Source organism: Coptis chinensis, chromosome 2 (assembly GCF_015680905.1).
Source record: "Coptis chinensis isolate HL-2020 chromosome 2, ASM1568090v1, whole genome shotgun sequence".
In the NCBI taxonomy this organism is placed as follows: Eukaryota; Viridiplantae; Streptophyta; class Magnoliopsida; order Ranunculales; family Ranunculaceae; genus Coptis; species Coptis chinensis.
The window spans coordinates 2250758-2277789 of NC_141457.1; the positions used below are offsets into that span (position 1 = coordinate 2250758).

At 40.2% G+C, this 27032-nt stretch overlaps 1 protein-coding gene and 1 pseudogene across 2 annotated transcripts; both read left to right on the forward strand.

The window, feature by feature from the left end:
* LOC147514339 (methyltetrahydroprotoberberine 14-monooxygenase-like) lies at positions 1-26622 on the forward strand (annotated as a pseudogene). The gene is made up of 2 exons (XR_015207633.1): positions 1-1047; positions 25962-26622. The product of XR_015207633.1 is annotated as a methyltetrahydroprotoberberine 14-monooxygenase-like (transcript).
* Positions 13371-14878, forward strand: LOC147514340 (uncharacterized). The gene is made up of 2 exons (XM_086594368.1): positions 13371-14009; positions 14094-14878. The coding sequence occupies exons 1-2, from the start codon at positions 13674-13676 to the stop codon at positions 14115-14117; spliced, it is 360 nt and encodes a 119-aa protein (XP_086450494.1). The 5' UTR covers positions 13371-13673; the 3' UTR covers positions 14118-14878.
* Positions 26623-27032: the final 410 nt, after the last annotated feature.

Genomic DNA, 27032 nt, shown 5'->3' on the forward strand with positions numbered 1-27032 from the left:
TTTCACTCTGACTCACTCATTGATCCCTTTTCATTCCCCACTCTAAGTCATGTATATGCAAAATCCCAATCTTCACCGATGCACAATCCCACTCTTAAGCAATGGATACGAACTTCAACACTTCCGGCGCCTATCATTGTTAGTTTCATCGTTATCCTTCTCTTCTATTTCTTTAAGAAGAGAAGCAGTAACATGATCAAGACCAAGAAGGCACCTGAGGTAGTGGGAGCATGGCCTGTAATTGGACGTCTCAATTTATTGAGTGTTCCTAAACCTGCTTATATAGTGTTGGGCGAACTAGCTGATCAATATGGTCCCGCATTTAGTATCCAATTTGGCATGCATCCAATACTGGTGGTAAGTAGTTGGGAGCTGGTGAAGGCCTGTTTCACTACAAATGACAAATTCTTTTCCAGCCGTCTAGTTAACAAAGTCATCAAATACATGTTCTATGATCAGAAGACTATTTCATTTGCACCGCACGGGCCCTACTGGCGTGAGCTTCGTAAGATGATAACTCTTAATCTTTTATCCAATGAACGCCTCAAAATGCTCAAGCACCAAAGGATTTCAGAGATGGATGCTTGTTTAAAAAAGCTGTACGAATTGTCAACGAAAAGAAAAGACGAGAAGGCAGGGGTATTGGTGGATATGAGTAAATGGTTTGGCGATATTTACTTTAATGTGGTTACCAGAATTGTAGCGGGAAAGCATATTTTTGGGCCCAAAACTGAAAGGTACAAGAACGTGATGGAAGAGGCGCGCCGTCTTATGGACGTCATGGTTTTTTCCGATGTGATACCATATTTAGGATGGTTGGATAGGTTGCGAGGAGTGGACAGCGAAATAAAGCGGACGGCCAAAGAATTGGATTCTGTTCTTGAGAGCTGGGTGGACGAACATCGTCAAAAGAGGGTGTCAATCTCAGCTGGAATCGGAGGCATTGTAAACATAACAGAAGAGGAGGAAATAGATTTATAGACTATTATAGCGAAGAACAAACTACTAGGTGACGATCCTGGTACTTTAATAAAGGCTATTGTCCAGGTATGTGAATCAAACTCTGATTTTAGTGATGTACAAGCCGTGCACACACCAACACACATAATTTCCTTTCTTCCAAAAAGAAGTGTCATGGACAGATAAAGTATCATGTCGCAGTCCCGTCTCACTACTGTGTTAAGAGGAGAAGTCTATGTAAGATTCTAATTTCCTAATGGCAGGTAAGGTCTGCCTAACCCTATAAACCTTTTTCAGAAAATATATATGCCACGTGCTATGCACATGTTCAATAATTTGGCACATATGTTGTGCCTCTTAGTTCAGCTGAAATAGTTGACCAAACCAAAAAGTAAACATGACTAAATTTGTAAATATGCAAAAGTATATGGGCAAAACTGTATTAAATCAGACAAAAAGTGACGAAGTGATTGAGAAATACATAAAAAAATATTAAAACACTATTGCAGGACTGTAGATGAGGAGCGCGATTATTAAAGTATTTTAGATATATATGTTAAGAGCAACCCACCATGTCTATTGGGTCGAAGTGGTCGAACACCCTTGTTATTATCGGTCATTTAGTTTTCTTTTCTTTTTTTTTATTATAAAAGTTACGGGTTTAGGCTAACCAGAACTTGTATTCATCTACTAAAAGATTACATCTCCTCATAGAGGTCCACAAATTAAAATTCATGAACGACAACCTAGAACCTAAAATCGAAACAAGAAAATTACAACCACCACATACAGTGGCGGAGTGAGGAATTTGAGTGAGGGTTAGCCACACCAAAAATAAAACAAAAATAAAAATAATAAAATAATAAATATTCCCAGAGTGTTGTTTTCATTAGTATTTTGAATCTTATTGTATGTAAATCTTCAAATCACAAAAAACATATACAAAATACTAGCTAGATTACTTAAGTGAAGAGAAATCACACGTACATTGTAGATGTAGTGTTAACTGGACAAGGACCTGACGATTGGGATGATATGGAATGGCTGCACTCTTGTTGTGATAAGAGTTACCTACGTATCAAGTTTCTCGAGGTAAACTTGAATCAAGCCTTACATAGTTAATCTCTCTCTATTTATAGATGCGTGCTCGGACCGTTATGAATTGTAGATCCACTTGTATGCTATCTTGATGATTTGTCATTACTTTGTTGTTACAAAGTTAATGTCTCCTTGATTGTGGCGTTGATTGAGCTCCAAGATTGTGCTAGTGGATTTGATACCATAAATGGCTGTAACTGATGTTGTAGACGACCTGAGTGATGGGTCGTTGGTATGATTTGATGTAGTGCGACGAGCTGAAGATAGGACGTCCTGGCATGTGGACACGTGTCCTGTAGTGTGGAATTGAGGGTACTTACACAGCCCCCTTTATTTTTTATCCGTTCTTTGGGACAGCTGTTGCGTGGAGAAAAGGAACAGTTAAAAAGTAAAGTTGGAAAACACGTGTCTGACAGCTGTTTTGTTTTGAATTTAGGTTTTGGGGAATGTGCGGGGACTGTTTGGGCTGGATTTGTGCGCCCGATTTTATGGTTGTTTATGGGCGTGTAATGATTTAGATTTTGGGAACACGACACGTTTTTGTGTTTTCGAGGTTGTTGGGTAGTTGAGGGGTTTTGACTTGAGGATTTCGCTTGCTCAGTTCTCATTCTAGACAAAGAGAACGAAAAACCCAGAGCGAAAGAAAAAGAAAAGAGAAAAACTTAACCTTTTTGCGTTCTTCCGTATCAGGTGTGTCTTTTGATCTTGCAAATTTTTCTCTTTTGTTAATTATAGATCTCGTAATGTCTGCTACCAGTGATAGCTTGAGTGGTGAGGTGGAAATTGATGAATGGAGAGAGAGAACAGTAAGTGATGAAAAAGTTGAGGAGAGGGTTTGTAGTGGTGATGAGGCTTCATCGTCTTCATCGTTGAAGGCGGTGGATTTGAGGAAGCCTAAGTCGGAGGACTGCTATGCAGCGTTGAGGGAGGAGTTTGGTTGGGTGAAGTCCGACCTGGCTATGTACGACTTGGCTGGGGAGAGGAATTTATATACTAATGACTACGTTCCTTAGGGTGGAGGACTAGTTGTTTGTTATGGGCAGTTGAAGGCTAGGATGAGGTTGCCTTTTTCCCACCTTACAGTGGAAGTGTTGAATTTCTTGGGAAAAGGCCCTTGTCAGTTCGTAGGGAACAGTTGGAGGATTCTTCATGTGTTGGATTTGTTGAATGACAGGGGCTATAACATCTGTCTATCGGATGTGTTGGAGCACTTTGTTGTGAGGAGGACGGGTGCTATGAATTTTGGTTTTAATGTTTATAAGGGGAAGTCTCCTATTGTTGTAAGGGTGAGTAAGGAGGAATGGGGGCGTAAACTGTTGTTGGCTGTGGGTAGCTATTGTCCTCCTGGTTTGGAGATTGACAAACGTGTTGTACAGTCTGTTGGTAGGTTGACACTACCTCTTTTTGTGTGTGAGATGTGGTATGGTCGTTGAACAAAAGAGAAGCGTATCAAAACCTAATTATCCCTCAATAAGTAAAGGATGAGTAGGGTATCGTTCCACTTTTAAGTGTATGTTATGTGAAGAACGAGGATTTGGAAGGGGGTTTGAGGATTAAAACTAATGTTGTAGAGATTGTAGATTCTAATGCTAAACTAAGCTAAACTAACTAAACTATTGAGAATTTATAAGAGAGAGAATTCAAGAGATTAGAATCCACCAATACTTTTGACTTATGACCTTCTGCTTCATGGTTGTTCTTACAAGTAGACTACAATTAGGCAATCGAGCAAGTGCCGATGCCCTCTTGGATGAAACATCGTTTAACAATTAACTCTACTTAAGGTTGTTCCTATGTTTATGCTATTAATATCTTCTTCCCTTTTATGTAAGCTCGGGCAGACATTCAATGTATTACCAAGAGCAACATCAAGGAGTACTTTCTAATAGGGCAGCCATTCAATGAATCACCACTTAAGGCAAACACAAAGAATACTTCCCCTAGGCAGCCACTCCCTGAGCTACCCCTTCTAAGGCAACACAAAGAATACTTCCCTAACTCTAAAGAATTACACTACTAGAAGAAAAGTAAAGAACACTAGCATGATATTAATATTGCAAAATAAAAATCCTATTCTATACTTCCATCCCCCAAAAAAGCATGGAACTAATAACTACAAACATAAAGAACTAACCTGATTGAAGAACACCATGAACCAGAAGAATCATTAAACCTTAAGCATTGGCTTCATCTCCTCCCTTGAAGGAGAAGATTAGCCTTCCATAAAGAAGGAAGAACAAGAAGATGAAGAGTTGAAGAACATAAGACTAGAAAGAATAATTTATTAAGACTCTCTGCCTCAAGTTCTGGAGACAAGAATATAAGTGAATTGGCAAATTACATGAGGCACTTAGGTCCTCTATTTATAGGGGTTACAATGAGTTCTAGAAGCATTCCAAACCGTCATTTGTTTCCTAATACAAATAGGTTTCTTTCAGAGTCCGACTTCGTCTTCAAAACTGAGAAGGAATTGGCTCTGATTGTCGATTCATGCATCCGACGCATTATCCATGCGTCCCGGACTTAATCAATCGTCCCGTGATGCAATCAATGCGTCTGATCGCCGATCCATCGTCCCCACGATAAGCCGATTTTCCCCTTCGCTCTATCCTTTTATCCTTTTTTTTGGCTTTGGTCCAAGAAACGAATCCTTTGGCCTTGGGCTTCCAAATAGACTTTAAAATAGGTCCAAGTCGCATATTTAATAGCTCCAATTCCTTGGCCTTCTCCATGATTGTCCACGGACCTCCCATGTGATCATTAATGCTCCGAATTGTTTCGTTTTACCCCATTTTCTCTAATATTCTACAAAACTCTCTTTTTCACCTGTAGAATCTTAAAACACAACTTATAAACACTATTAGTCCACTAAGATGGCTAAACAAGAGGCATAATCGAGGGTTAAATAGCACTTTTTGAGCACTTATCACAACTCCCAACTAGCCTTTTGCTAGTCTCTTAGCAAATAAGATAAAAAATAGATAAGTGATCAAAATCATATCCTAATAACAAAAATAAAATCCTAACTCACTTTCACAGGCATCGCGATTGCATTTACCATATGCAACAAGGCTTTAAACCTTTAAGTTCCCCAAAAAGGACGAGTTATAGTCTCGTGAGGGTTTTTCGTGATATACCCACAAAATCAATTAATAGCATGTTCAAGAATGATAGTATTTTTCAGAGAGAGAAATTCCTTACCTACTACTTAGTGCTTACTCCAATAGATCTCCATTGCTAACTACATTGCTGCAAAGACTCATAGATTATGATGGGAGATAGTAAAAATTGACAAAATTCTCAATCAAGGCTTATGTGTGTACTTAGTCAATCTCCTATACTCTCCTATCCAAGAAACGGAATCCCTAGTTTACCTTTAGACTGAGAAATCTCGACTTTCAATCTTCACTAGTCATACTCTCAACAAAGAATCTCTCAGAAGATGGTCTACTATTTTACCTCATGTATGTGGGGAAAAGAATAATGCATATGAACATCCCACATACTACCTTGAAAAACAGACTTCTGAATAAAAGTAGTCTCATGGAAAGAATGTCAATCACATATGAAGTGTCGGGTCCTTCACTTTAGCATCCTCTCACCTATTCTAAACTTCGTACCATACTGTAGTGATAAGTCATGGGTTGTAACTTGGCTTGGGTATTGGTTTATGAAGGAAAGGTAAAAAAGGATTCTAAGGTTGTTTCTGAAAAACACTAAGGGTTTTGCTTCTTTCTCAAAAGATTGGAAGATTTCTTCAAATTCTGTATTGCAGAGAAAATTCTTTATCTTAGCTTTTCCATCCATTCTGTTCAACTTTTTTTTTTTTTTTTTTTTTTAAGCTCGATGGTATATCCTTGATTAGTAATCGGATATGCTTGTTTTCCACTAGCTTCTTTCACTTTGAAACGAGAATGATGGACTTCATTGTATCTCTCGATATTTCCTTGTAATCTTCCTTTTTGTGGTCTTTCTTCCTCCTTGTGCCCCTCGTATTCTCGAAACATATATGGGTATGGCTGATAAAGATTTTGGCTATACTCCTTTGTCCTGAGTTGGGTGACGGTAAAGGGTTTTATGAAAGAAAATGGTTTATTGTAAGGCTCAAAGGGTTTAACATGATGGTCCTACTAGGTGGGATAAAAAATGAATGGGTTCACTACTTGACTTATCGAGATGATACTTGCTTTGAATAGACTACAAGACCTAATGGCTATCTCCCCAAGTTGATGTCACTTCGTGATTAACCAAATTAAAGAATAATGAGACTATATTACAAACGACATAAAGAACTGAAAGATGATGAGTCACTAAGACTGGATTTTTCGTAAGAACTCTCCAAAAATGGGTATAAAGCTCAAGTCTCACGGCTAAGTCTAAAAATTCTACTTCCAAATTTACTAGGGGTTTAAATCTCTTTCTAGCAAAAGTACACAAAAAACCACCAAGTATTATGGTGGTGCCTTGATAAAGAATTCTATCAATAAGAACTATGTCCGAAAGCATAATAAATAGTCTAAGCGGTAATGAAATCAATAATATCAACTATCTATCAAACTCAAAGACTAAGTAGTATAGAATCTATATCCCGGACTCATCATTAAAATTCATTTTTCTCATGCTACGATAACAAAAAATATTTTTGTTTTTGAAAACTAATTTTCAAATTCATTTCTCAAGTACACCCTCCCCCCCTACTATGCATGCATTGACCTCAATGTATAAAGAAGTAAATGAAATGGATGAGAAAAAAAAGGTAGGATATTACCATTGATGCGAATATCAAAATTAGTTCAAGAAACAAATTTTTAGGCCTTTTTACGTCAGATCCCCAAGACGTAATGTGAGTCTTTTAAAGTCAGATCCTCAAGACTTTTGAGTCCTTTATAGTCAGATTCTCAAGACTAGTACTCCCACCCACTCGGTTCCACTTTGTAGGAATTCTTCCGATCTCTCTCAAAGATGTGATTGACAAAAGTATACCTTGTACCAACAATTTTCTCTTAATGGTCAGAACCCAAGACAAGTTTCGAATGGCAATTCTTACAAAGAACCTAGCTTACGCACTATCCTCTTATGTGCAAATGGACTTTTACCGAACCCTACACGAGCCATACAAATTATCTTCCTTTGAAGGTCAATAGGGAGTAGATCCCATAAACTAACAGTGGGGAATACTTAGGTTTCCATCTCAAAACCGATCTTTCGACAAAGATGCTTACTTCCTAGACATTTTCGCCGATCTACTAGAATTCCTTCCAGCAGTATCCCTTCCTTTACCATGAAGTGACACTTTTCCCAGCCGAACTAAGTTGGTATCGCAACAACGTTTAAGGACTAAGGAGAGATGATGCGCACAATCCTCAAAAGGACATGTGAATGTCTTCTCTTGGTCCTCGTGGTGAATATGGATCCGAAAGTATCCCGAGTAACCATCAAGAAAGCGTAGTAAGCTTGTCCAAATAATCTTTCTAATATCCGATCGATGAAAGGCAATGGAAAATGATCTTTCCTCGATCGCTATTCAACTTCCTGTAATAATTGATGCAAACTCTCCATCCAAATTAATCTCGGTTGAATCAACTCATTGTTCTTATTCTCGATTACTGTGGTTTCGGACTTCTTCGGCATATCTTGAATTGGACTAACCCATTGACTATCAGAAATAGGGTAGATAATGTCGGCGTCAAGGAGTTTGACAACCTCTTGCTTAGAAGTCTTGGAATCCTCTTCCAGATGAATCCTATGTTGAATTATTATAGGGCTGATCCCCTTGATATCATCAATTGTCCAACCTATAGCTGACTTGTGTTCCTTTAAAAGTGCTACTAACCTGGATTCCTGCTCCGCAGTTAAATCTGATGCAATGACTACTGGGTAGGTTCCCAAATCTCCCAAGAAAACATACTTGAGTGTAGACGGCAAAGGCTTCAATTCTAGCTTAGGCGGCTCCTTCTTAAGCTCTTTATATGGTCCATCAGGCATTGCCTCAACACTAAGTTCCTCCAACCGAAATCCGCCGAGCTTTCGACAACTTGTCGCCAGGATATGAATGAGTCGATAATAATCCCGTATAACGCTTCAATCATACAAACCTCGCTCACAAAGACACACCTCTTGTGGTTCTTTGTAACGTATGGAAGATATTGGTCTCAACTTTCATATTACCAAAGGATAACGCCATATTACCGCTTTGACAAATTGATGAGTGCATTTGCGGTGGCCAAGAATGGTCTCGCCTAGAATGATCGCGGTATCCGCCTACCGATGTAGGTTACGTGTTTAGTATTATGAAATCAACCGGATAATAGAAATCTTCGATCTTGACTATGACGCGTCTTCAATTATTCCTCTAGGTATCTTCATCGATCTATCCGCCAACCGTAAAGTAACATCACCGGTTTTAGATCCTTCAAGCCCAACTTCTCGTGAGATCGAAATATGGTAGAAGATTCACACCGCACCCAAATCTAGTAAAGCTTGTTCCTCCAAAGAATCTCCACTCGCATGTAACAGTTGGACTTCCGGATCTTTTTTCGGTTTTCCCGATAGATTCTCAGTAGGTAATGATGAACATTTTGAGCGATAAAAGCTTCTTTTCGAATGTTGGTCTTCTTATTTACTAGATCTTTCAGGGAACTTGGCATATGAGGGAACTTGCTTGATGGCGGTCGAAATGGGATATTAATCAGAAATTCAAATACATCGCAAATCTCCTTGTAGACCGGTCATCTTTTCTCGGTATTCACTAGTTTTGAAGGAAACGGTCTTTGGCGGATTCTTCAAAATCGGTTCTCTTTTCGCTTCGGTTGGCTTGGTAACAATTAGTGGAGTGGAGTGACAGGAGTCACTCGTGATGGCTTCTTCTTTACTTACTTCCATAGTAGTTCCTTCAACTTCTTTTTGCAACAGTTTCTTAGAGGTTGCACAACACTAGATATATCCGGAATGTTAGAACTAGGTGGGATGGTGGGGACATAAGTTACCTTAGGCTCCACGAATCTTTTCCCGGGTTCATAGCCAATCTTGTTATCAACTTTCTTGCCCGACCTCGAGTGGTGACAGAATTAACTTGGGCATTCGACCGAGTAATCTCCGGTTATCCACCGCAAGACACCTCTTCCTTTCGGTTGGCTCCTACCGGCTTGGTAATGCTCCTTTGATCTTTTCTCAAGGCGGCAGCGATTTGTCCTATCCGCCTTTGAATGACACTAAAGTTATTCTCCAACTTCGGGTTCTTTGATTTGTCCGTTTCACTCATTGACAATGGTGGTGATAGCTTCTTCCAAATGTGGGATAACCGCTTTTGCTCGACCGAGGCGTAGGGCAATATATCCACTCATAAGATCCGTACTAACTCTCGCTTTGTGTTGGCTTGGTATTGCCGGGTTCCGGTATGACCGTTGATTTCGTATGGTTCTTTGGCGGTTTTGGAACCGATATTGGTTATTCGAACTGATTTGACGATTCTCAAATCCTCGGAGGAAAATTCCTCGATTTGTATTTTGTGGCTTCCAATAATTATGTCCCCGATTGAACCGGGTTATTTCTTCCTAAAGAGTTAATACTACATGCCTCTGCATTAGTATCCGGATAATAGTACAACACTTGATCGCGTGTGGCCTTCATCGTAACATAGCTCACAAATGGTATAACAAGGCTTGGATGGTTGAGGTTTAGCTTGGAAATTGTTTGGTTTTGGAGGATTCATGGAGAACTCCATCAAACTTCCTATTCAGATTTTCAAGTCCCGTTGATAGGCTTGCCATAATTGATAGCATTGCTTGATTTGGGTCTTCTTGAATTTGGTTGCCAAATTTCTTCTAAGACCTCCACTCTAGCTACGCCCTCGCTGCTAGTACTCCATTGTTGAGTGTCTTGACTAAATTCTCGAGAAAGTTGTAGGCTTCCTCTCCATCCATTGATGTAAACTTACCTTGATGCATTGATCAGTATCATCCGCTTGTTCATAGTAGAAAGTCCTCGAAAAAAAAAATGAGCCATTGTGCTCTTATCATAACCATGATGTGGACATGAGACTAGCAGATTATTGAATTTCTCCCATCTTTGATGATATTCTTCACCACCTTCCCTTTGAAATTGCACGGGCTGGCTTGCGTTTGCATCTCTTCTTGGGGTGGGTAGAACTTGTTCATAAACTTTGTTCTTAACTTCTCTCAGCTGTTGATTGAATTGATCGGTTGCGGTTAACCATTCGGATGCTTTACCTTCGAAAGAGAGTGGAAAAGGATTAACTTGATACTCTCATCCCCGATATTCTAGTTCTTGAAAGTTCCGAGGATCGATAGAAATTTGTTCATGTGAACATAAAGGTCAACATTATGCGAACCATTGAACTTTGGAAGCATAGAGATTACCGATGCTCTAAGTTCAAACCGGTTAGCTTCTATCTCCGGAAAAACAATCTTTGCTTGGTGGGTCTCCAATGATTGGTAAATAGAAATCACTCGACTTTTTCCTCTCATTGTGCTTGCATTGGAGGAATAGCTTCAAGATTATTGGGTGTCCAAAACACCTCCATCATTGCTTGCGGCCATTGTATCAATCTCGCCTAGTATTCTTGTGAGTCGGTTGTTAAACCTTGTCCATGTTGTGTTCTTACCGGACGATGATATGGACGGACGGGGCATACACTAGAAAATTCTATGCAAAAATAACAAAAACTATCCTACTATGCAACTATTCTAAATTATACTAGAATGTAAAACTACTTTTCTTCAACCTGGTTGGGCTTTGTAGCTAGTATCTCTAGCCGTTGTCTAAAGTCGCTCTTCTAAGGTTATGGTGAATCACTTGGATTGCTTAAGTACCACTGCCCACAGACGATAGTCCGTTTGTCAATATTCAGACAAGAAACACTAGAGTTTGATTTTTCGCTGTGTTGGCTTACAACTTCAATTGTTGAAAAGATCCTAAATGCAATTATACTAGAAAGCAATAAAACTAAACTATGATGCAACTATACTAAAAAGCAATAAAAAGAATGAAGATTTGACTAACCTGGATGGTAGATCTTGTCTTCGAGATGTCCTTCAAGCTTCTTTCTTTCTTAAAAGGATGGATGATGCGGCTAAAATTACCTCAAGATCCAAAATTCTAATCTTGAAAGAAAACGTTAAACATAAACAACTTAAAACGGCAGCGGCGCCATTGACACTACCTCTTTTTGTGTGTGAGATGTGGTATGGTCGTTGAACAAAAGAGAATCGTATCAAAACCTAATTATCCCTCAATAAGTAAAGGATGAGTAGGGTATCGTTCCACTTTTAAGTGTATGTTATGTGAAGAACAGACCGAAAGGGGTTTGAGGGATTAAAAACTAATGTTGTAGAGATTGTAGATTCTAATGCTAAACTAAGCTAAACTAACTAAACTATTGAGAATTTATAAGAGAGAGAATTCAAGAGATTAGAATCCACCAATACTTTTGACTTATGACCTTCTGCTTCATGGTTGTTCTTACAAGTAGACTACAATTAGGCAATCGAGCAAGTGCCGATGCCCTCTTGGAGGAAACATCGTTTAACAATTAACTCTACTTAAGGTTGTTCCTATGTTTATGCTATTAATATCTTCTTCCCTTTTATGTAAGCTCGGGCAGCCATTCAATGTATTACCAAGAGCAACATCAAAGAGTACTTCCTAATAGGGCAGCCATTCAATGAATCACCACTTAAGGCAAACACAAAGAATACTTCCCCTAGGCAGCCACTCCTTGAGCTACCCCTTCTAAGGCAACACAAAGAATACTTCCCTAACTCTAAAGAATTACACTGCTAGAAGAAAAGTGAAGAACACTAGCATGATATTAATATTGCAAAATATAAATCCTATTCTATACTTCCATCCCCTGGTGTGGGCAATGGAACTAATAACTACAAACATAAAGAACTAACCTAATTGAAGAACACCATGAACCAGAAGAATCATTAAACCTTAAGCATTGGCTTCATCTCCTCCCTTGAAGGAGAAGATTAGCCTTCCATAAAGAAGGAAGAACAAGAAGTAGAAGAGTTGAAGAACATAAGACTAGAAAGAATAATTTATTAAGACTCTCTGCCTCAAGTTCTGGAGACAAGAATATAAGTGAATTGGCAAATTACATGAGGCACTTAGGTCCTCTATTTATAGGGGTTACAATGAGTTCTAGAAGCATTCTAAACTGTCATTTGTTTCCTAATACAAATAGGTTTCTTTCAGAGTCCGACTTCGTCTTCAAAACTGAGAAGGAATTGGCTACAGTGTCGATTCATGTGTCTGGACGCATTATCCATGCATCCCAGACTTAATCAATGCGTCTAGACGCTCGATCTATGCGTCCCAGACGCAATCAATGCGTCTGGACGCTCGATCCATGTGTCCCAGACGCATAAGCCGATTTTCTCTCTTCTGCTCTATTATTCTATCCTCTTTTGCGGGCTTTGGTCCAAGCAACGAATCCTTTGGCCTTGGGCTTCCAAATAGACTTTAAAATAGGTCCAAGTCGCATATTTAATAGCTCCAATTCCTTGGCCTTCTCCATGATTGTCCACGGACCTCCCATGTGATCATTAATGCTCCGAATTGTTTCACGTTTTACCCCATTTTCTCTAATATTCTACAAAACTCTCTTTTCACCTGTAGAATCTTAAAACACAACTTATAAACACTATTAGTCCACTAAGATGGCTAAACAAGAGGCATAATCTTGGTTTGGAGATTGACAAACGTGTTGTACAGTCTGCTGGTAGGTCGTTGGCTTTAGGTTGTATAGTATGTGTGGATATTGTGATTTGGACGTTCTGATATGTTTGTTTGTTTTTGCAGAGATTTGTATTCCTTTTCGCACGAAAGCCGGTGTGATTGAAAGGTTTGCCTGTTTGACTTTGGAGGAGAAGCAAGCATTGCTGGGGGAGGTTGCGCATTATTTTAAGAGGCGCAGAGGAGTGAAGATCAACCGTAAGAAGCTAGAGCAAAAAACTAGGGCTCGCAAGGTGGTGGTTGTTATATCTGATTCTAGCTCGAATTCTGCCATGGAGAAGGAGAGCGGAAAAAGCACCTCGCTTCGAGCCGAAACATCTTTGGAGGTCTTTGGAGATAGCCGCCGTTAGGGCCTGGTAGGATGGCTGGAGGAGCTGCCAATAGCCGTTCTGGTGTAGTGAGGACGGCTGGAGGAGGTGCTGATAGCCGTTCTGGGGCGGTGAGGATGTCTGGAGGGGTGACGCAAATCGTTTGGCGTCCCAACAACGTTTTGAGTTGGGTGACGCAAATCGTTTGGCGTCCCAACAACGTTTTGAGTTGGGTGACGCAAATCGTTTGGCGTCCCAACGTTCGAGTTGGTGGGGGGAGTACGTTTTGTGTCCCACCGTTTGTCCTTTGATGATGCAGACCGCTCTACATCCAACTATTTTTCCTCTGGAGATGCGGGTGCTGGAAGTGCGGGTGGAGTTGCTGATGGTGGAAGTGTTGGTGGGGAAGTGGATGCTCCCACTTCGTTCTGGAGGCCTAATCTGAAAAGGCGCTCCGAGGTGGTTGAGACTGAAGGGGTGAAGAAGTCCCGATCTGATGCTGGGGAACGACCTGTGGCTGGTGAAGGTCGGGTCTCTTTGAAGAAGATGGGCTTGACTGACCTGGATGTTGACGCTGGGGTAGCGGAGACCCGTGGTAAGGAGAAAGTGGCTGATGATGAGCCTGCTGCTCAGCCGTGCAAGGGGTTAGGGAGTGTGGACCCAGGTGTCAAGAGTGCAAGTACCGTTCTGGATAGGATGGTTATGTATGAGGACGTTATTTCTGGGCTGAATAAGTTTGTGAAGAGAGGGGATTGTAGCTTCAAGTCTCTGTTGGTGGCTAGGGCTTTGCTGGAGAGTATTACTCTTGATAGGGATAGGCGCAAGCTGGATGGGAAAGATATGGACGTGAGTCTGAGGGAGATGGATCGGTCGCTGTGCTTTGTAAGTGTTTTTCCGTTCTGAGCTTCTTCTCTTTGGACTTTGTCAATATTGATCCAATCTAATCTTGTTTTGTTGTTTTGCAAGTTCTTGCTATGTACCGGAAGTTGAGGGATATGGCATGTATCTCTTATTAGTACAAGAAGGAGTTGGATGCCACTAAGGAGGCTTATGACCAGCTGGCGGCTGAACAACGGGTGGAGAGGCCTGAGACCGTTGGGTTGAGGACTCAGGTGCAAGAGCTGGGTGGGCAGGTGGCTCTGTTGAAACCCGCTCTTGACTCTGCAAAGCTGGAGGTTCAGCAGATGGGCGTCGAGTGCAAGAGGCTGCGATCCCTTGCTGAACGAGCTGAGTCTGCGTACAACGAGTTGGTGGACTTGGTGGAGGGTGGCGATACTTACTGCCTGGTAGATGATTATCTAGAGGTATTGGATAAGTATGAGCTCCTCAAGTCGTCAGTGGAAAGTGGTGCTACAACAGTGTTTGTTGAAGATACTGGTGTAGATGCTAGTAGACGTTCTGAGCTGCCAACCGACCTAGGTTCTACTCCAGTCGTTCCTCCCGTTGTGCCCTCTGTTGTTTCCATCTCTGATGTTCCTGGATTTGTTGTTGATCCTCTGGCTAGTGGTCCTGTAGGTGAAGGGGGTGGTCCATTGAAGCCTTTGAATGTTGAAGTGGTATCTCATGTTGTTTGAACTTTTTATGGTTTTGATTTGTTGTTTGTGATGTGGGTGAGATGTTTGAACAATGTTCTCTTTTTGACCGAGTTGATACTGATACTGATATATTTCATATTCTTATGATGGGGATACTGAGGTCATTTTCCTGGGATAGCCTGGGGGCCTCATGTATCTAACCGAATTTTGTATGTAAGTAGCAATATTTAAATTACTTACTTGTTGGATTTTTTCTTGAAGTATGCATGTGATTGTTGCTGTCTTTGATGTTTGACGACCTGTGTTGTATAGGTCGTCTGATTGCCACAGGTCGTAGAGCGTTTGCGTGCGTCCTTCTTTATTTGCGTAGTTTGACATTATACTTCGTCTTGTCCGTAGGTGTATGCCTTGAGTCGTTCCTTTTTGGGGAACTATAGATATAATTAGCCTTTGAGTGGCCATTATATTTGAGTCTAACTTAAACCCTTTGTGAGGTCGTAAATTGACTTGGGGTCCTTTTAGGGGTCTCCTTGGGTTGTATTTGTCTGATAATGGGCCTTTGAGTGGAAATTACAGTTGAGTCATACTTAACCCTGGTGTTGGTGTTAAGTTGATTTAGGGTCCTTTTTGGGGACCTAGGTTGGATTGATTGATGTTGAACCACCGCGTGGTTGTAGTTGAGTCGTTGTACAGTCCGCCTTGGATGTACGACCTGACATTGTGATGTCCTAGGTCTGGTTGCGCAGTTTGATATGCATTGTACTTATGTAATGCAAAAATTGATATTAGTACTTGAAAAGTGAATGAATTTATATTCAAAATGACTTACGTACAGGAGAGATAAAAATCTTATTGATAAAAACGCTTTAGAAGAGTTGTATTCCAAGGTCGGGGAAGCATGTCATTGAGCTGGGTTTTGAGCCAATATGCGCCATTTCCAACGACTTTGTCCACAATGTAGGGGCTTCCCATGTTGGGTCGAGTTTGGCTGGAGCTAGTGTCTTTTTGAGGACTAGGTCTCTAGCTTGAAAAGATCATGGGATGACCTTCTTATTATAAGATCGTTGGATTGTTTGGTGGTACCGAGCTAGGGATATTGCAGCTATTTCTCGTCGTTCTTCTAGGAGATCAACTTCTTTTGCCAAGATGCTGTCATTGTCTCCTGACTCGATAATGTCAGAACGTGTGGTGGTGAGTGTGAATTCTGATGGGATTACTGCTTCTGTTCCGAAGCAAAGTGTAAATGGAGACTCATTGGTACTTGCCCTGGCTGTTGTTCTGTATGCCCATAGAATGTTCTCGAGCTGCTCTGGCCATTGACTTTTCTTGCTCTCCAACTTCTTTTGGAGGTTTTCTTTGATTGTCTTGTTTGTGGCCTATGCTTGGCCATTGCTTTGTGCATATCTAGGTGTAGAAAATGCTTGAGTGATGTGCCATTTTTGTAGAAACGCCTTGACTTGCGTGCCAGCAAATTGGGTTCTGTTGTCCATGACAAGGGTGTGGGGTAGACCAAATCTTGTGATGATGTTGGTCCAGATGAAGTTGATGACGTTGACTTCCTTGACTTGGACTAGTGGGATTGCTTCAAACCACTTGATGAAGTAATCTGTGGCTACTAGGACGTATTTGAGCACTGTTTTCTTTTGTGGGATAAATGGTCCCATGATGTCTAGCCCCCACATGTAGAAGGGCCAGGGGCTGGCTATGTTGATCAGCTCCCTTGCTGGACTTAGGTGGTTGTGGCTAAATGTTTGACATTGGAGACATTTAAGGGCATACCTTTTTGCCTCAATATGCATTCCTGGCCAATAATACCCTTGGGCTATTGCTTTGTGTGCCAGAGATCTTGCTCCTACATGGTTGCCGCATTCACCTTTGTGTATTTTGTCGAAAATGAGTTGTCCTTCCCTTGGAGTTATGCACCTTAGGTGGGGTCCTCCTGCTGATTTGCGGAACAATTGTCCGTTGATCATTGTGTATCTTGGGGCTCAGAATTGTATTGCACGAGACTGCTTTGCCTTTGTTGGGAGTTCACCCTGTAGAATGTATTTTAGGAATGGGCTTATCCAAGATTGAGTGATTTCTTCCTCGGATGAAGGCCGAAAGTCAGTGAGGCTGTTGACACTTTCTTTCTGGTATGTAGGTCATTCCAAGATGTCAATGTAGAATGTGGTTGGACATGTTTCTTATGTCTTGGAGGCTAGGAAAGCCAGACTGTCTGCATGTCTGTTATCTTCCCTGGGAATGTGCTCCAATGAGAACGTTTTGAACTATCTGATGAGGTCGTTGACGACCTGAGAGTATTTTGCCAGGTTTGCTCCATTTGTGACATACTCCTTAGTGATCTGTTTGACGATTAATTGGGAGTCACTATAAGCTTTGAGCTTTGGGACTTGTAGCTGTTGTGCCATGCGGAGTCCTGTGATCAATGCTTTGTATTCCGCTTCGTTGTTGGACGTTGCAAAATCGATCTTGATCGATTTTTGTAGTTGGGTGCCTTCTGGTGAAGTTAGCACAGCCTCCAGTCTACTACCGCTGTTGTTGCACGCTCCATCTACGTATAGGTGGCATGTGTTTGGTGATAAAACATAAAACATAAAAATGAATAGTTTACCTACGAAATGAACGATAAAACTCAAAACGTAAGTAAACAAAAACTATTTTACGTGCCTAAATTTTATCAAAGATTTCTACTCTCAATCCTATGAGATATAGTGGAGTAGAGTGATTCGTTCCACTCCTAGTCCTTCCGCATGCTATGTTCTCTACGTATAAGTAAACTTAACTAAAGTCTAATGAGAGATTTACGAAATGGCAACTAGACTACGATGCAACTACCCACAAGATGCAACTAGTCGACTATTAGAACAACTATGGGAATGCTACGTCGATTCTATGATAAGGAGTTGAGGGGATTGATTCCACCTTAACTCGACTTAATCCTACTAACGACGAATCGTCGTAATCCGAATTGAACTGCTTCGCAGAACAATCTGGTTACTCCTAATCCCTAATTACACATGGCATTTCTACCAATTCATAATTAGCATGTGAACGATTACATCCATTCTCATGGTGAACTAATCATTTCTAGAGTGGAAAGGAAATTACGACGGCTCTACGATAATCGGGATCAAGCTTTCATCAAGGCTTCTCAACCCCCTTAAATGGAGGTTTAGCTGAGAATCATCACGCTATCATTCCCAATGGAATTCAAACAAAACATGATATAAAGATTGAAACTTTCCTTGTTTAAACTCAATTCAAAGCTACTAATGCAATAATTGAATTAAACTAATAATGACAAATAATTAAATCTACGAATTGAAATTAAACAATTAATGGAAATGAAACTAGATTATGGAGAACACTATTTTATTAATCTAATGAATAATAAAACAATGATTCAAATACTAAATTAATAATCTAACTAATCTAGGTCTAGCTATCTACGTAATAAGGGAATTTAGATCTAAACAATTGTAAATGACAAGAATCGAAATTGACAAACTAGCTATTTTATTTATCAAACTAATGAAGAACAATGATTCTAAAGATTAATCTAAAACAATAATTGAATTTAAACTAAACTTAATTTTATTACATGAAAACTAGATCTAGAATTATCTATAGTTTTAGGTCTAACTAGCTACCATTAACAAAGAGCTAAACTTTGGTTTTTATATGTTCAGATCCAAAAATCGTGCATGGGCTTGGATCCATGTTTTGGGCTAGAGAATCAGGCCCAAAACCAAATTCTTTCAGTCCAAAAAGGCCTATTCAGCTGCAGTTGGCTTCAACAGACTTTTCGTCCACTTCTGCTTCTCTGATTGGGTCAAGGCTTAGACCATTGGAAAGCTCTTTCCGAGCCGGTCGTTTTGACATAAGGTAAGCCCAATTCCGAGGTCTGAGTCCAAAATACGGCCTTTGGAAGTTCTGCTGATTTTGAGTGTTGTTTCTGCCCGTGTTGACTTTGACTTTTCAGCTTTGACCGGGCTTTAGAAAGGCTTTGTCTTCTTGAATCTTAGCCTTTAATCACATAACTCCTTAGCAACCAACCATTGCTCCTTTATCTCATCAAAGTGGCATATTTCTTTAATAATTGACTTTGAAGCCCTGAAAACGATAAAAAAACATGTAATAAGTATTAACTCTTAATTATTACTCACATAATTGGTCTAAAAGTATGACTGTTACAGGGTTAAAACTACAGTTTTGGGCTCTTATCATCTGGGGTGGCTGGTTGATGAAGTGAAGTGATTGCCTCGGGCTCCCAGTTGATGTCTTCGATGGGGAAATCCGCAAGGAAGTCAGCAATGACCTGTCCTTTGCGCGACGTTTTGGGAACGAACTATATGTGGTGTTCTCCGAGTTCTTCGGCCCACTTGGCCATTCTAGTAGTTTTGTTACTAGAACTCAATACTTGCTTGATTGGTACGTCGGTGATGACCTTAATGCTGTGACATTGGAAGTAAGGTCGGAACTTCCGAGCTGAGTAGAGTAAAGAAAGCATCGTTCTTTCCATCGGAGAATAGTGTTTTTTTTAGTCGGCCAACGTCTTGCTAGTGAAGTAGACCGGCTTTTCGGTTCCTTTGTGCTCGCGAAAAAGAACTGAATTGATTGCAAAGTCGGTTGTTGAGAGGTATAGCCCAAATATTTCTCCTTCTTCTGCTTTGGACAAGACGGGTGGAGTTAACAAGTAAGCTTTCAGGTCGGTGAAGGCTTTGTGGCACTCGTCTGTCCAAGTGAATGTTGCGCCATTTTTGAGTATTTGCAGGAATGGTCTGCACTTGTCAGATGCTCTTGAGATGAACCTGGTGAGGGCTGAAACCATGCCAGATAACTTGTGGATTTGTTGCTTTGTAGTTGGTGCTGGCACTTCAAGGAGAGCTCGGATCTATTCTGGGTTTGCTTCTATGTGTCTTTGTGAAACGAGGTAGCCTAAGAACTTCCCTGAAGCTACTCCGAATATGCACTTGGCTGGGTTGACTTTCATCTTGTTATGACGAAGTCGTTCAAAAGCTTCTTGTAGGTGGGAGATGTGATCGCTTGCCTTTTCACTTTTGACTACCATGTCTTCTATGTTGACCTCCATGGTGTCTCCTAGCAAGTCTTTGAATATTTTGGTGACCAGTCTTTGGTATGTTGCTCTTGCGTTCTTCAAGTCGAATGGTAGGACGTTGTAGCAGAACGTACCTTGCTTGGTTATAAAGGAAGTCTTTTCCTGGTCCTCTTCTGCAAGTGGTATTTGGTTGTATCCACTGTATGTGTCCATAAATGACAAAAGCTCATGGCCGCAAGTTTGATCTACCAATATGTCGATCTTTGGTAGGGGGAAACTGTCCATTAGGCAGTGCTTGTTGACGTTGGTGAAGTCTATGCAGAGCCGTACCTGACCATTCTTCTTTGGGACGGCTACAATGTTGGCTAGCCAGGTCGGGTACTCGACTTCTCTGATGAATCCAACGTTCTTGAGCTTTTCTATCTCTTCATTGATGGCTTTTTGAAACTTGAATGCTAGTTTCCTAGGTCGTTGTTTGATAAGTTTGACCTTTGGATCTACATTTAACTTGTGGCAAGCGACCTGAAGGTCGATTCCTAGCATATCGATGTACGACCAAGCAAAAACATCTTTATTGAGAGATAGAAATTTGACAAGTTGCTCATTGAGTTTGGGGTCTAAATCAGCCCCTACATAGACAAATTTTGGGTCATCAGTTGTGCCCAAATTGACTTTTTCTCCTGGTTCTATTTGAGCTTGTTTCCCTTTGAGCTTGTCTGCTTCAATTGTTGGAAGGCTGGATGTTTGAGGATCTTGACTTTTTGGGACGTCTTTGGTTTCGACGACCTGAGGCTTGGGTGGGGTCGTTGTGCTGACTTGATTGCACCGGTGAGCTTCTAGTTAGTTGCTTCTGAGTTCCATGATGCCTCAGGGACCGGGAAATTGCAGTACCTGATGTAGGGTTGATGGAATTGCTTGGATCTTGTGAATCCATCTATGTCCTAGGATGGCAGTGTAGGACGACTTGGCATCGATTACACTGAAGCGTGTTGACGTCTTGACCATGTTTCCTTTCTCTCTAATGGAGACTGGCAGGATGACGTCTCCAATGGCGTCTGTGCGATCCCCATTGAACCCGTAGAGCGGTGCATTTGACTCTATCATCACCGAGTCTGGCAGGTGCATGTACTTGTAAGTTTGGTAGAAAAGTATATCGCACGGGCAGCCTGGATCGATGAGGACTCTTTTGACTGTCCACCCATTGATTTTGACGTGCACTACCAGGGCGTCATTGTGGGGTAGGCACACCTTGTCCAGATCCTCTTCTGTGAAGGAAATGGATGTGGTTGTTTGAGGGGTGGTTGGATTGATCACCTCAGCTTTGTGTGAGAGGTGGTAGATTTCTTGAAATGCTCCTACTCTTCTGCGATTCTCCCGACCTGAGGTTTCATCGTTTGAGGTGTCAGTAATCATGTTGATTACTTTCTCCTCATCGTGGTTGGAGGAGTGTTGTCTCCTATTGTGTCTTGACCGATCTGGAGATTTAGATCGTCGGGCCGTTCTACTCCTGCCTCTGTTGTTGGCAGGTCGTTCATGGCTGCGGCTCCTGCTCCTGTGACATTGGGCATCCAGCTTATGCTTTAGGTCGCTTTCTGGCAGGAACTCTTTCAATTTTCCCTCCTCCACTAAGTCTTGGAGGTAGTGCTTGAGGCTCCAGCAATCATTGGTGTCGTGGTGGTGGAGCTTGTGGAAATGGCAGTATGGACGTTATGGGATTGTTATCACCTTGTTGATGTTGGGCTTGAAATATGGTGCTGTATATATCTTTTTTAGGATCTGGTTTGGCGTCCTGGAGAAGCTAGGGAATTCTCTCTTTGTGTATGAGGGCTTGCTGGAGCTGGTTCTCTTGTTGTTATTGTTGGTGTTGTTGTTGTTGTTGTTGTTGTTGTTGTTGTTATTGGTTGCATATTGCTTGCTTTCCTTGGGGTCTGGGTCGTTGGTAAAACTGTGAGGACCTTTTTGCCTTTGCGCTTGGCCATCCATTCCTCGTACTTGATGTACTTGTCGATTCTGTGGTACAGGTCAGCTGAGGTTTTTGGCTTGTTACGTATGAGGGATCCGGCTAGGTCGGAGTCGTCTAGCAAAACTGTCACTTAGTCCTGCTTCCAGCGATAGGAGGTCCTTCTTGAAATGTCCTAGGAAGACTCGGATTGTTTCGCCGTGAGCTTGCTTGAGTTGGAACAAAGAGTCTAGGTTGGCTCTCTTCTTCCTGTTGTGGACGAACTCTACTGCGAACGTCTCAGCTAGCTTGTCGAAGTTGCTGATCGAATCTGGGGAGAGTGTGTAAAACCAGTCGATTGCTCCATCCTTCAAGCTGGCTGGAAAAAGTTTGCACTTCAAGTAGTCGTAGTCTTGATGGCTGTACAGTGCAAGGATTTGAGTGTAGCGAGCTACGCGCTCGCCTGGGAAGGAGGTATCGTCGTACAGTGGAAACTTTGGCTGGATGAATTCTGAAGGAGGCTGCTTGTCTCTGATTTCCATGGTGAATGGTGATGCTTTGTAAGTTTCTAGCATCTTCTGAGCGATCTAGATCTCGTTGTCCTTTTCTTTTGATTTCACCAACTTTTGGGCGAAGTCTTCTAAGCGTTGATTGGTGGTGGTGCTGAGGGCTGCAAAGGCGTTGTTCTCCACTGCTTCTGTGGTGCCGTTGTTGGCGTTGGAGGTGGCCTGATCGCGCATCGTTTGGTTTTCTTGCTGTAATGTGATGAAAGCTTCTTGTAGCGTCTTCATCTACTCTGCTAACATTGGAAGATTTGTATCCATGGTGGTTTTGGACCAGCTTTGTGGGCTTAGGAAAAGGGTAAGTGTGCTTTTCTTAAGGAAACGAACTGGCAGATGGCGCCAATGTAGATGTAGTGTTAACTGGACAACGACCTGATGATTGGGATGATAGGGAATGGCTGCACTTTTGTTGTGATAAGAGTTGCGTACGTATCAAGTTTCTCGGGGTAAACTTGAATCAAGCCTTACGTAGTTCATCTCTCTCTATTTATAGATGCGTGCTCGGACCGTTATGAATTGTAGATCCACTATGTGTGCTATCTTGATGATTTGTCATTACTTTGCTGTTACAAAGTTGATGTCTCCTTCATTGTGGCGTTGATTGAGCTCCAATGTTGTGCTAGTGGATTTGACACCATAAATGGTCAGAATCGATCTTTGTACGCGACGAAAGTGATGGGTCGTTGGTACGATCTGATGTAGTGGGACGAGCTGAAGATAGGACGTCCTGGCATGTTGACACGTGTCCTGTAGTATGGAACGGAGGGTACTTGCAGACACACAAGCTAAATGCTTTAGGAACTCTGTAAATTTTCAAAATAAATAATAAAAAATGCAAAACTTTAGACGACAAGTCGAGGGGTATTGGAAAAGGGTACCCTTGGAAAAAGCAAATTAAATTAATTTTTGTCATCACTCAACTGAAGATAAAAATTTTACAATGCCCAGAACTTAGCTTTTAGTGGGTTTTTTTTTCATTCTATCATTGAATCCATTCTACAATTCAAAAGCTAAATTCATTAATAAACATTCCAAAACAAAAATCTAGAAAAAAAGAAATTAAAAACCAATTAATCTAATATTATCATGGATTCAATAGATCAATTGAATTAATAAGCAACACAATTTTTAAAGGTACCCACCCCCCCCCCCCACCCCCCCCAAAATATATACCAGTTTAGATTAAACCCCCTATTGTTTAAATCATTAGACTTAAATACCCATTATGGTTGACGTCTCACTTAATTTCATAATTGCCCCTATTATTTATTTTCCTTGATCACCTCCTACTCCATTTTTGCTAACATTACCACCATATCTATACAAAATTATAACCCAAGTACCAATAATTTGAAACGATGCCTATTTGATAAATTGTTCAAACTATATTGTAACCCCTTCTACTCATTATTATCTTTTTGCTACAATTCAATTGATTGTGATAAATGGCCATCATCCTCAGCATGCATTATAACATGTTGTCCTTCCTAAATACAACGTTTAAAACTTCTTGCACTATCTATCTTCCAATTCAAAAGAGCCTCACATCATTAGGACTCAAGTCTAACTTGCATAATTAAAAAATATGAGAATATATATGTAGTGATATTAGTCTTTAAAGCCATTGCTAGAAATTGGTTTAAAGAAGTTGGAAATGGGGTTAAGAGTGAAAGAATAATTGGTGGGGGTGGGGAGGAATTCAAAATGTGTGATTATTGAGTTTAAGTATTTTGAATGGAGAATCTATTCAAAAAGTTGGTGGGAAGATTTTAAGGAACAAAAATAGAAATGAGCTATCTTGAAACGGAATATTTTAATTTTAATCAAAACTACCTCAATCCAATTTGTTTTGGACTAATAATAAGAAAAATTGAGTATTTGGAGGATGAAATTGAGTATCATTGGGTTTACTTTAGGTTGGGTACGTTATTGGTGTTGGGGTTACGGGATTTGGGCAGTGATTGATTATACTGTGGAATCAAGATGGAAGGGTCAAATATAATAGGGGTAGTTATGGAATTAAGTGAAATAACAACCAGAATGGGTATTTAAGTCTAATGATTTAAACAATAGGAGGTTTAATCTAAACGCATACATACTTTGGGGGGTTTAGTCTAATTGACCCTAAAATGTTATATAAAAAGTTTTTTAAACGGAACCTACCCCTATCGAGGGATTGGAAAGTTATTGACAATTTAGAAAACTTGCCAACAAAAAGTGGGAAAAACTCCTCTAATAAATTAGATTGGAAACTTGCCAATAAGTATTGATAGAGTTATGAAAATAAATGTAGAATATGTCTCTAAATAAAAAAAATTCAATTATTAGAATATGTCTCTAAGGCCAAGTCCAATGGTTTGGTGCACTAATTTCGTATAGGAAGGATTTTTTTTTTTGGGACTTTCCACTCTCTAGTCGCCATTCTCAAAGGCGTGTGGGATTTTTTTTTTTTATTTTTTTATTTTTTATTTTTTAATTTTTAAATTCTAGCCGCCACACAGTGTGGCGTGTGGCTTAGATTTCTTCTACCCGCCACTCATACAGCATGTATACTTCATGCTATCTCGTTAAAACTAGCGTTATAGATAGGTAAACTTATACCAATAGCGTTGGCAGGTTAGCGTTTTAACGCACCATTGGATCAGAATTCCGTGATATTTGGTGTTTGGCCGCACTATTGGACTTAGCCTAAATACATTAAGAAGAATATGTTGGAAACTAAAAAAATTGAAGTTTTAAGTAAGGGGCGAGGGTTTTTGTTTTTGGATTTTGGTAAGGAGTTACCAACTAGGTCACAAAATCATCTTTTGTGTGTATATATATAAGGATTTTCATAAAGACACCATTATTTTACAAGGGCTGCCTACACCCAAAACAAAACCAAATGGATCCTAAGACCAAATGGGCACCATTTGAAAATTGAATAAACACCACTTAAGATATATATTGATTTTGATTAGTTTGGTTTTATTTTGTGTTCCATTGAATCAATGTGTCTTTTATTTTCAATGTTAAAAAAATTCAAAATTTTAATCATCTTCCATAAAATTGAATGAATGGAATATTCAAATGCATGATTGAATAATTTCATTAAAAGTTTTGCTTTGATTTCAATTGTAATAAATTAATAATGTACTATAAAGAAAAGAATATGGATTTGATTCGTAAATTATTATGAGACTGCTTATTTGTTTTCGTGTTGGAGTTCCTTCAAACTTTGATAAATTTTATAATTCAATTATTTTGTTTTAAATAAAATAAATAAATCAATGAGTATTTTCAATTAGTGATAAATTTTATAAATTATTATTGTTTGATTTTGAATATTAGAAAATTTTGTAAAAGAAAAATTGTGTTTTGATTATTAAAAAACTATTTTAAAATATTATTCTTTTTAGTCCTAATTCTATGACCCGTTTGTTTTGTAGTAGTGTGTGGTGCCCTTGGTAAAATCAGTGGTGTCTATATGAAAACCCATATATAATTTGGAGGTCCTGCAAATCCAAATGAAGTGGTGCAACTCCTAGCGAATCCAGTGATCTACAATCGAATACCAAAATAAACAAGCCCATGGTTTGCTTCATTGCTTAATTTTTGTACTTTATGATCTTTAATAGAATTTTTTTAAATTGGGCAGTTACTCCAAAACGAATGCTAATTAGTAGATTTATCTAACAAAATAATAGACAATCTTAGACATGGATCTCAAAATTTTCCTATATGTGTATGGTGCAGGAAATGTACCTTGATGGGTGGGACAACACAACGGTGACTCTTACATGGGCCTTGTGTTTGTTACTAAACAATAAGCAGGTGCTGAAAAGAGCTCAATGTGAATTAGACGCACAAGTTGGGAAGGAGAGACAAGTAGAAGATTCAGACATTAATACTCTTCCCTATAACCAAGCCATTGTTAAAGAATCAATGAGATTATACCCACCAGGACCAATAATCGAACGGGAGACTACTGAGGACTGTGACGTTGGTGGCTTCCGCATCCCAGCAGGTACACGACTATGTATCAACTTATGGAAGTTACAACGAGACCCAAATGTGTGGCCTAACGACCCCCAAGAATTTCAACCTGAAAGATTTCTCAATGGCCATGCAGACATTGATATGAAGGGTCAGCATTTTGAATTAATTCCATTTGGATCGGGTAGGCGTATGTGTCCCGGTGTCTCATTTTCTCTTCAAGTCATGCATTTGGTGCTTGCTCGAATTATTCACGGATTTGAGTTGAGGACCCCAACAGATGCAGATATCGATATGTCTACAACACTAGGAATGATAAGCTGGAAAGCAACACCACTCGAAGTACTCCTGACTCCACGCTTCCCGTCTGTGTTTTATATGTGAAGTACCGCAGATATATAATCTCAGTGGAAAGTACTTGGGCATAAATTAATTTTTCCGTAGTCATTTTCCTTTTGTTGATTTTGGATGTAATATGAATACTGTAATAAATTTTCAATTGATGTGCTTCACCATTTTGCATAAATTGAACAGTTCTTGCCTAAAGTAAAGTTCGTGCGCACCCCACTTTTTTTTTTTTTTGATAAGCTGAAAATTTATTGATGCAAATGCCATTACAAAATATATGTCACATGAGAAGAGGTGCCAAAACTGCCCTCAAGCCCGCAGCCCGACCTCTCCCTATGAGTTGAGAAATTCCTCAAAATAAGGCCTTCACTGATTTGAGAGTAGGGCAAGCATTTAAGGGTAGGGTAAGGGTCTTGACCTCAAAGCTCCGGCCTGGCCCGCAGTTTCATCTATAACTAACAATTTTTAGTTTGAGGGAAATAA

Excerpts from the sequence above, each read along its gene's own strand:
- LOC147514340 (XM_086594368.1), top strand. The coding sequence starts at position 13,674 with ATGGGCTTGACTGACCTGGATGTTGACGCTGGGGTAGCGGAGACCCGT. Across the intron at positions 14,010-14,093 it reads TGGATCGGTCGCTGTGCTTT|TTCTTGCTATGTACCGGAAG; the intron begins GTAAGTGTTTTT and ends TTGTTTTGCAAG.